Source organism: Primulina tabacum, chromosome 3, assembly GCF_025594145.1.
Source record: "Primulina tabacum isolate GXHZ01 chromosome 3, ASM2559414v2, whole genome shotgun sequence".
In the NCBI taxonomy this organism is placed as follows: domain Eukaryota; kingdom Viridiplantae; phylum Streptophyta; class Magnoliopsida; order Lamiales; family Gesneriaceae; genus Primulina; species Primulina tabacum.
The window spans coordinates 906265-917445 of record NC_134552.1 but is presented as its reverse complement, the minus strand read 5'-3'; the positions used below and the strand labels follow the sequence as shown (position 1 = coordinate 917445).

The 11181-nt window shown below is 33.0% G+C and overlaps 1 protein-coding gene across 1 annotated transcript; it reads right to left on the bottom strand.

Annotated features, from left to right (window-relative positions):
- Nucleotides 1–1818: 1818 nt before the first annotated feature.
- LOC142538793 (histone H2B.3-like) lies at nucleotides 1819–2403 on the bottom strand. Its single transcript, XM_075644089.1, has one exon. It carries the CDS (start codon nucleotides 2347–2349, stop codon nucleotides 1903–1905), a length of 447 nt encoding a protein of 148 aa, XP_075500204.1. The 5' UTR covers nucleotides 2350–2403; the 3' UTR covers nucleotides 1819–1902.
- Between the last annotated feature and the right edge of the window lie 8778 nt (nucleotides 2404–11181).

Genomic DNA, 11181 nt, shown 5'->3' with positions numbered 1-11181 from the left:
ATATTCAAACTTATTGTGATTTTTCATTCACACATTGTAAATCAATCTCTCGATCTTAACAAATAGTTTTTTTGGGATGAGAATTGATTTCAAATTTTAAGGGCACCCGCATTGGTGGGTGTTATAACACCCACCACCTCATCAAAAATCGTGGGGTCCACATTCCACATACACATTACATTAACACATTTATTCTCCCACATTCATTTTAACATTCACACTCATTATTTGTAGGTTCCGCTGTCCACTCATTCATCTTACTCTTATTTTACATTAAATAAATTCAATTTCAAATTTTTTAAGAAATTTAAATTATTATTATTTTATATTAATAATAATTTGTTTTTATATATTCAGTACGTAAAATAATTTAATTTTATGAATGTCATTTAATTAAAATTAAAAATTTATTATAAACCTAAAATAAAACAGTACAACATATAATAATAAATAACACTTGCATAAAAATATTAGAAAATACGCAAGTCGTAGTATATCTTCATCACTGTGGCCGCTACGATATACACTATAAATACTATTGTAATTTGCATTGAAGCGATATACTTTTTTTGTGGATAATTTGGTGGCTTTGGAAAATATGGATATTTTGGTGGAATTTCCGAATTTTGGGAAGAAGTATTTTCTTCCGGATTTTTTGGATAACTCACGAAATTTCTAAAAAACCCTCAATAATTTTTATCCATTTCGGAACAAAGTAGGATTTAAGAAATTTTTGAAAAAAAAGATTTTGAGATGATGAAAATAGAAGAGAGAAGATTTTTGGAGTGAAAAATAATATGTTTTGATATTTGAAATAATTTGTGTAGTGTGTGAATATTTATATATGAATATATTATTTTTTTAATAAACTAGCCGTTAAAACAATTTTTTAGTTTTAAAAACAAAAACAACTGTTAGTTTTTTATTTAACATTATTTTTAAATTTATTTTAATTTCCGTTTTTTTTTAAACATACAAATTTGAAATTTAAACTAATACATTAAATAAGGAAAATTCATCACGTGCGTGGAGCCCGCGTTCAGCGACGGTTTGATCGCTAAGTTTCGAATTTTTTTTTAAAATAAAACTGACACAGTGGCGTTCATATGTGCGTTCATACATATGAACGCCCCACACCCTCTCTCATATGAGTGGACGTTATAACGCCCACCCACATTGGAGAGTGGGTGTTAAAGGTAACACCCAATGTGGGTGCTCTAAGTAGTTAATTTTGGGTGATTGTAGTAGATTTTAAATTTATTCCAAACTGAAAATATTTCTTATCTTTCTTATACATAATTTCTTAAATCTAAATATTTCAATCCAAACGAAACATAAGTTGAATTAAAATACTCTTTTATATATTTTACCATTGTATCTCATGCTTAAAGCTTTATACTGTAAAAAGTTACGTAGGAATTATCGAAATATATAGAAATTTTGGATACTCTATATTTTTATAGAATTTTGAAAAATCAAATTTAAATATCAATTGAATTTTCATTAGAAGAAAATATAAAAATTGACTTCACAAAAATGTGATTGGCGTCTAATAAAGAGATCTGAAACCAAATTGTACAGAGACAATTCGATTAGGGTTATTGCCATCATTTAAATCAATGTACAACAAAGCTATTTAATTTTTTAATAATCAATAGAAAATTGTGTGAGTAGAATAAAATCTCGCTTTCTCGTGCGATTGAAAATAGCAGTTCGATTTTCAAATATTGACTAAGGCAAAAAATTCATGAAATTCAATTTTTTATTTTGATTGCAGGTAAAATTTGATTACCAAGGAGAAAAAATTAAGATACCAAAGAGCAGTAAATCCAAGCATTCATTAATCCTTAAATACCCATAAAAACTAACAAAAGTTAGAATTTACACCATTATATTCCGAAATCAAGAACTAGTAAACTTGGTCACAGCTTTGGTTCCCTCAGAAACAGCATGCTTTGCGAGCTCACCGGGCAGGACCAATCTCACAGAAGTCTGAATCTCCCTCGAAGTAATAGTGGGCTTCTTGTTGTACCTCGCCAATCGGGCCGATTCCTGAGCAAGCTTCTCGAAGATGTCGTTGATGAAGCTGTTCATGATCCCCATTGCTTTGCTGGAAATCCCGATGTCTGGATGAACTTGCTTCAGGACCTTGAAAATATACATCTTATAAGTCTCCACACCTCTTTTCGCCTTCTTCTTCTTCTTGTCCCCGGCGGCGGCCAAGGCGGCGTCTTTGGGGAGTTTCTTTCCGGCCTTGGGCTTCTTCTCGGCGGCTGGGCCTTTGTCGGCGGTTTTCTTCTCCTCCACGGGCTTCTTCTCCGCTGGCTTTTTCTCACCTTTGGCTCCCATTTCTGCGATTGGGTGTGCAAAAAGAGATTTTTGGCAAAGAGATGAGCTGATGGAGTGCAGAAGAGATCGAATTCAAGAGGGTCTTATATCGAGGAGGAGGAGAAATATTACTGGAGGATTTTAAAGAGACGCGGATAATTGATTGGAACCGTTGATTAAGACAACATTCACGGTGAAGATGTTATTTCGCACGGGAATTCGGTTGTGTGTTTTGATTGGCTCTAATTTTGGGTATGATTTTGATGTGGACCGTCGATGAAGATGGAAATCTACGGAAGAGATGAATTGTGGGATGAGCGGGAACCTTTTTTTGACTAATCAAACTTTGTGGCACATTCAATTGTTATTTGCTAGCAAAAATGTTACGAAGTACGTTTGATATTAAAAAAATTATAGTAATAAAAAAAATTATAGATTGTAGAATTGTTATAAAATCATATATAAATTAAAAAAATTAGCATTAAATATGAAACTATCGTATATCTTGTCTGATCTTATAAAATTTCCTATACAAAAACTTGTGTGAGACGGTCTCACGAGTCGTATTTTATGAGACGGATATCTTATTTGTGTCATTCATGAAAATGTATTACTATTTATGCTAAGAGTATTATTTTTTATTGTGAATATCGGTAGGTTAACTCATCTCACGGATAAAAATTCGTGAGACCATCTCACAAGATACCTACGCAATTTCTTATATTGTATATAGGATTGTGCAGTTTTGTATTTCACACCCACTCTCTACAAGTGTGACGTATGAACAACGCTATACAAGCTTATCCCACCATACTTCTACTCCTTTAATTAAGGTAGAGATGTTATTTGGTGCGAAAGATAAAACTTTGTATATTTGATTTATGTATCGTTTGATTCAAGTTAAACAATAATAAAATTTAAAAATAATTATATGTTATCCATGAATCATTTTTCAAACTTGGCGGTATCCAATGTAATTGATATAAAAACAACTATTTCATAAAAGTAGATGTTTGAGCTCTTCTAGGCATGCTTAACGAATTACTGGATCCAATCTGATTCCCACTTGTTCTGGATCCACCAGTGTCTAAACCGTAACCTTGGAACCAATTCGATCCACTTCCTGGACCGGTAGCGGATGGATGGGTTTATCTTTCATACTTGAAACAAATCACTATAAAAACATTTCCACTCTATTCAATAAATTTAAAAAAAAAATATTGAAAAGCATATGTAGAAACATGGTTGTAATTGTGTAGGTAATACCTGAAAACTTTTCAATTGAATTTTTAAAAATTTCCAACACAGAAACATGGTTAGTCAAAATATACCAATAAAAGTCAGTCAATATTAAAGTTTATGTCGCTGCATTGTTGTAATACAATGTAAGTAAATCTTTAAAACTTAATAAAGTACTAAGGGAGTGATACAAAAAATTCAATCGAGTTTTAATTAGAAGAGGAAGTTTTTTATAACTAATTTAGCAATGACTAGTACTTTTCAATCACGATTATATCTTCTTTCATGTAATAATTTTTCATATATTTTGAGTTTTTCTATTGTAGTAGTCTTGCGTTCATCAAAAGCACAGCTAACACATAAGTTGATAATATGTCATTCACATCTAACAAGAATCAAATTACCTTCTAAAATTGTATCTAATTAATCGTTAAGGTATTTAATCGCAACTATATTGGCATTCGCATGTATCTAATGTAATCGACATTATTTTCTTTTGTATGACATAAACCTTAGCAACATTTAAAACATATCTAGTTATATTACATCCACGTGTGGTGATTCTAGCTTATCTAAGGATAAAATTCTTTTTTGTATAGTCCAAGTTTCACCAATCTAATGACATATAACAAAAAAATAAGATTTTAATTTTATATTATTCCAAATATCAGTTGTCAAATTAACTCTACAATTAATATTCAAAATATGCTAAATTAATTGTTCTTTATATTCCGTGTACATTTCAAAACGATATTTCTTAAGTGTGTTCCTAGAAATATTATGAAAACCAAGTTGAATAGTAATACTAAATTTAACAAAAAAAATTTGTTAAGCTACTACTAGAAAGGTTGACAACATTTCATAACAAATTTAATAACGAATTTCGAGAAATTTCTTTTTAATTGTAAAACCTCCAACAGTTAAAGGATTAATTTTTTGTTGGGTTAGTTCTCTACCTAATGGTAGTAAGTTATTAGGGTCAATTTTATGTACCTTGACCAAATATTTTTTCAAAGTTCCAGAAATAAATTTATTGAATGCAAATATATAATGTAAAGTATAAAATAAATATTAAACAAAAACACATTGGAGATTGAGTGTAGAGAAATTTCAAATCGAAAGAAATGATATTATTGTGTGAAAAATGTTGAAAAATAACATATATTTATAGTTAAATTTAGGGGGTGGGGAAAGAAATTTAATTTTGGAGGTCAAAATGAAATTACAAAAAGGTGTAGCTGTTGGGACCACGACTACGATAGCCATAAAATGCTTTTTGTTTTTTTTTTTTCGTTTCAAGTTCCGAGCTGGATCTAGTTAGTCTAGATCAGATCCAAAACTGAAATCGGTGGCGGTTCCGAAACTGGTATAATCGAACCAGTTTCGAGAACTGTTAAGCCAGCCTAGGCTCTTCCCTTGGACTACTTTAATATTAATAGAATATACTGAAATGATTTTCAAATAAAATGAAGTAATCTTTTTGTTTTTGTTATTCATAATGAGGCACAAAAGATGTTTGGGTTAAATCATTCTATATAGCCCATCACATATTCTTAATCCAACTAATATTCGATATGACTCTAAGGCATAGTTTGGTACACATGATATAATAAAAATGTGATATATAATATAAGGATAAATAAGATGTAGGATATTATATTTAATGTTTGGTATGATTTTAATAAAAGTGATTAAATTTATATATTAGATTGTAATGACAAAATTAACATTATCATAATAAATTTTATAATTTTAAAATTGTTGCTTGAATTCATATTTTTTATTTTTTCATGCGCCGATAGTGCTTGCATGATTTATTTATTTTTATCTAATTTTATATATTATATAATATGATACTTGAGCCCTTGATTTTGTGAGTCAAGTCAAATATCAATTTTTAAGGTTAATCGAGTGATACTAATAATTTTATTGATATTTATAAAAATTATTTATATAATTATTTGATTTTAATTTCAACCTACTAGCATAGATTTATAAAAATCATTTATAATAAATTGAGGACAATTAGGTCATTTGTAGTGTATTTTATCATTAAATTAAAATTATCACACCTAATAGAGGGGACATTTTATTCTTCTAAAAAATTATTTATCAATATCATGGGCTTTTTTAAAAAGGTACCAAACATGAGATAAAGAGGATTATTTATCAATCTCTCCCTTATCTCATGTACCAAACTATTCCTAAGTTCTTAATTGTTAGGTCTTCGAATCCAATATATTTCCTCATTTTACAACTTATTATAAAATATTAGTGTTAAATATCTTATCAATTTGTATCAAAATTAAATATCGATCTTAAACATGATTATAGTTGCCACAACTTTGATTTTTGCACTCTCTTGTCAACAAGTAGTATACTTCAGTGAGTCTAAATATTGTCTCTATAGACAAGCTAAGGTAATTAATTACATGTCAACTGTTAAGAAATTATTATTATCATAAAGTTTTGATGATTAACAAAATCAAAACATCACCTAATTGTTTCAGGAAAACAACCACAATTTATTTTGTATTACAGGAACACTTCAAACTGTTTGGAGCTCAACTGTCTACATCATTTTAGCAGCTTGAAGAAGTTTCAATCGTTAGAAGATTTTCAACCGGCTGTTCAAAGTCTTCAACCGCTTCGTTAAATAGCCATTCATTGTTCACTTAATGAAACATTCTTTGACCGGCTCAGGACATTCAATGGTGTTGCACCGCTACAAGTCAAACATATCCTGCACCAGTCCCGATAAATATTTTCATTTATGTCACTATCCCAGAATAGAAAAGATTGTTTTAACATCTTACAAGCTCTGATGGAGCTAACATTTAATATAAAAGGATGCTCAGCAGCAACTCTTCAAAGGAACGGGATTCAAAGCTACACAAGCAAAGAGTACATTAAATGTTTACTGAAGAACATTTAATGTTATTGCAGTTGATAATGACACATCATTCCAATGCTACAGGGTTTACGTTACACATTTTTTCGACAGTTGGAATGACAGCTTATAAAAGAAGAGTTGAAGAATGCAGAAGTTACATCGATCAACTAAGCTTTGAAACCGCGCGATTACTATATTATTAAACTTGCATACTTGATGATTTTGAGCGCAACTAAAGTTCATATACTTCATTGCTCATCAAACACACACTCAACAGAAAGATATCTAATCATTCAAGGATCATCTTCGTGCTACTAAAACATACTGTTTTCTTTACATCATTAACCTTTGGTTATTTGATTGATTGTATTGTTAGGTGAACCAAGTGTTCTTAAAATCCAGAAATGTATATTGATCACTAAAAGTTCCAAAACATGCAGTGTGATAAGTCATGATTGAAGTGGGTTGTTGCAATAAGTTTGTAAAGCCAAAGTTTTTTAATGAAATCCTTCTTAAAGAGGAAGAAGGGGTGACGTAGGAGTTTTATCTCCGAACATCCATAAAAATCATGTGTCTTTACTTTCCGCGATCACTTACATTTCAAACGTTTTCTTGTTAAACAAGTCAGCCAACCGATTGAAGCTATCATTAGAAATTTTGAATTGTTTTCCTCATTTTTCAAGTGGTTCATATTTCTAGCCATTTGGAAAAAAAATTCAACCGCCTAAAAACGTTTGAAAACAAATTTTAAAATCAATTATTTTTAAAGAGTTTATTTATCCCCCCTTAAACTCTTTCCCGATTTTAACAAGTGATATCAGAGCGGGTTTTCTTGAACATTGATATCTACAATCAATATGGCATCATTTAACAAGATTCATATGTTTTCTAAAGAAGATTACGATGAATGAAAAAATCGTATGCATGCACATTTAGCAGCCCAAGATGATGACATGTGGTATGTCATTACTGACGGGCCTATTAAGATCTTGAAAGTCAATCCAACTATGGCTATAACTGAATGTGCTTCCCAAATGGTGGAAAAATATCGATCCAAATCGACGGCTGAGGACAAGAAGAAGGCGAACCTTAACAACGTCGCCAAAGATATCCTTTATAAAACTTTGGATAAGAATATGTTTGCAAAAATTAAAACTTGTTTCACATCAAAGGAATTATGGGAGAAACTCACACAATTGTGTGAGGGCAACGACCAGACCAAATAAAATAAACTGACAGTTGCAATCCAGAAGTTTGACAACGCCAAGATGAAGCCAGAAGAAACTCTCTCCGAATTTAATGAACTGTTTAGTGGTATTATTATTGAAATTATCTCTCTAAGCAAATAATATTTTAACCGTGAAATTGTCTTGAAGATAATGAGAGTTCTTCCCAGAGAATGGGACATGAAGATAGTAGTAATGCGAGAATCAAAAGATCTGAACAAGCTGGAGCTTCACGACTCTTTGCCGATCTTAAAGCGTACGAGTTCGAGCTCGGAATACGAACTGAAGAAGAACCATCCACTTCTCAACAAACCAATCCCTGGCAGTTACCACAATGACTCTTCCGGTCGAAGAGTCCACAAGTAAGAAATCAGCTGAGTAACTAATCAATGAAGCTATGTCCCTATTTGTCAAGAAATTTGGTAAATTTATGCGTAAAATTCAATCTCAGTTTACTAGACCATATTTCAAAAAAGACCATACAGATGATGGTCAAGCTTGTTTTTACTTTGGGAAAAAGGGCATTTTATTGCAGAGTGCAATAGGCCGAAGCAAGATGAAAAGAGAGTGGTTGATAGGAGACGGTCCAAAGATGATAAAAAGTACACCAAAAAGAAAGATCAACGTGTTTTAATTGGAGAAGAAGGAAAAAGCAAATGGCCTGATTTAGACTCAGAGTGAAAGCGACGATGAGGCAGTAAAATGTCTCATGGCTGATGAAGTATCAGAATCCACTGAAGAGATGGTATTTGACTTTGAATTTCTGGAATTTACACGGTAAGACCTTGTCACGGTACTGCATGACATGATGAATGAGTTTAAGGGACTATCGCAGCAATTCGATGAGGCTAAGGTAGAAACAAAACTTAAAAAACAAGTTAACCATCTCCAGCTGCTCGTAGCAAAAAAGAGGTTGACAGTTCGAAAGTGAAGTTAAGTCTACTAGCGGCTGAGAATGATGACTTGCGAAGATTATTTCATGCCACGTTAAAAGAAAATAAAAAGTTGATGAACACAGTCAACTCATGGAACAAGTCATCTGCTTCCCTTGAAAGGATGCATGAGATGCAGCAGAAAACGACCGGAGACAGAACTGAACTAGGTTACAACATCAATGAATGCAGCACCTCTGAGGCATAAACTCAACCGATACTAGAGAAATACAGTTTAAAATCAATTAAATTTGTCAGATCTAATATGGTACATGAACATGACGAGCCCGAAGTCCAAAGCAATCAGAACATAAGACTTGAGAACAATGGAAGGCGACGTGGTCTAGGATATATTGAATTTTAGAGTGCGAAATCCAACCGATCTTGGCTTAGACGCAGGCCAAATCCAATCATTCACAACAGTTCAGATTGGTCCCCCAGAAAGTCAAGTTCAATAAGACATCATTCGAAAATAAGACTTAATTGACACTACAACGGCCGATCGGTTCAAAAGAGGTGCAGATTGAGTCATAAGGACAAACGACCAAAACAACATACTGCAAAATAAAGAACACTTCACACACCACCAGATTATGAACATAACTGCATCCATCTTGGGACACACAATGGAAATCCCTCAGGATAATCCAGGTGTGGGTCCCTAAGGATTTAATAAGTTTAGGAGCCAAATAGATATGAGTAACAAGTTTTTATTTCAATAATTTCAGGTACTGAAGAAGAAGAATTTGGAAGAATCCATCTGGTTTTTAGACAGCGGATGCTGCAGACATATGACAGGTAATAAAAATCTCCTATCAGAAGTCGTCGACTACAAAAGACCAAGAATCACCTTTGGTGATAATTCTAAAGGTAAACCAGTGGGTAAATGTAAGATTACCCACAACAAAATTATTATCAAAGATGTACTCTCAGTTGAAAATTTATGTTATAACTTGATTAGCATAAGTAAGCTTTGTGACAATGGTTACACCGTTGAGTTTTACAAGCACACATGCACTATTAAATCTATTGCAGGCAATACTGTATTGACTTGTCTTAGAGAACAGAACACATATAAGGTGAAATTGAATGATCATAATTTAAATGCATCTACTTGTTTCATCGCCTTAAATGGAAATAAAAATTGTCTATGGCACAAAATTCTTAATCACCTTAAGTTCAAATCCATTGCCACTATTAACAAGCTTAAGTTGGTATATGGTTTGCCTAACATTGATTTTGCAAAAGATAGAATCTGAAATGCTTGTCAACTAGGTAAATATCTTGGCTCAACCTTCAAGAATAAAGGAAGGAACTCACCAGCTCGATGCCTGGAACTACTCCACATGGACCTATTTAGACTCATACCAGTAATGAGCTTAGGGGTAAAGAAATATACCCTAGTGATAATTGATGACTTTTTCCGGTTCAAATGGGTAATATTATTGAGTTCCAAAGATCAAACCGCCGCTCAGCTCATCAAACTTCTTAAGAGACTCCAAAATGAAAAGATTGTAGCTGTGGACAGGATTATGAGTGATAGAGGAACTGGATTCTTGAACCAATTCCTATCATCCTATCTTGAGGACCACGACATCAAGCATGAGCTCTCAGATGCAAGATCATCACAACAAAATGAGGTTGCTGAAAGAAGAAATCGCACCCTCAAAGAAGCAATTAGAACTATGCTAGCAGAGTCTGGGATCGCTCAGAGATTTTGGGCAGAAGCTATCAACACTGCGTGCTACACTCAGAAACGATCCATGATCAACAAGAATCATGAAAAGACTCTAGTTGGATAAGTGCTCGGAGAGCACTCTCTTTCATCTGAATTTATAAGAAATCTCGTTGACGCAGAGCGGTTGGAATATCCAATGTTTTTGTCCATTCCAAGATGGTCCGTTCAAGCTTGACAACAGCTTTGATCTTACCGGTTTGAATATTACCGGTTTGAATCAATGAGTCAACGGTTGTGACGGTTCACAATTGAACCCATTGATCAAACATTTCCATATTCTTCTGAACGGTCTCACTGACTCGTTCACTGGTAAGAACAATGGCGGTATGGACTGAGTTGGTTTTTGGTGGTTCTTCGATCATGATTTGTTTTCCTTTATCTGTTGAAAGAATGATAGGTACTCCTGAGTAAGAGGATTCATTTTCTGGTTCAGTAATTTGATTTCCTTTTAGATTTGTTGCAGGAAGTGCAGGGATTGGGGGAGGAACAAGTGGCAGCAAAAGATGCTTAATCAACTGGATCTTCGTTGTTTTGGTCTTCTCGGACCGTTTTTTCTTGACCGTTTCTTCTTGAAAAATTGAGAGACAGGAACATCGTCTCTAGATTCATCATCAGAGCTGGATTTTAGGACAAGTTTTCTCTTTGTTCTCTTGGGAGTTGACTCAGTCTTCTTTTGTTTACAAATTCAACCCCAGTCTCTGTTTTGATAGAGACTATTTCCTCATCGGTTGGTCGATTTTTCTTGATAAAGTTTTCAACTGTTGGCCAGTTGAACAGCTTGGTCTTTCCAACTTCAGTCATTTCCACCGGTTGAACTCCAGCGTT

What these genes read in the sequence shown, in the direction of transcription:
- LOC142538793 (XM_075644089.1), bottom strand. Translation starts at nt 2,349, where the DNA reads ATGGGAGCCAAAGGTGAGAAAAAGCCAGCGGAGAAGAAGCCCGTGGAG.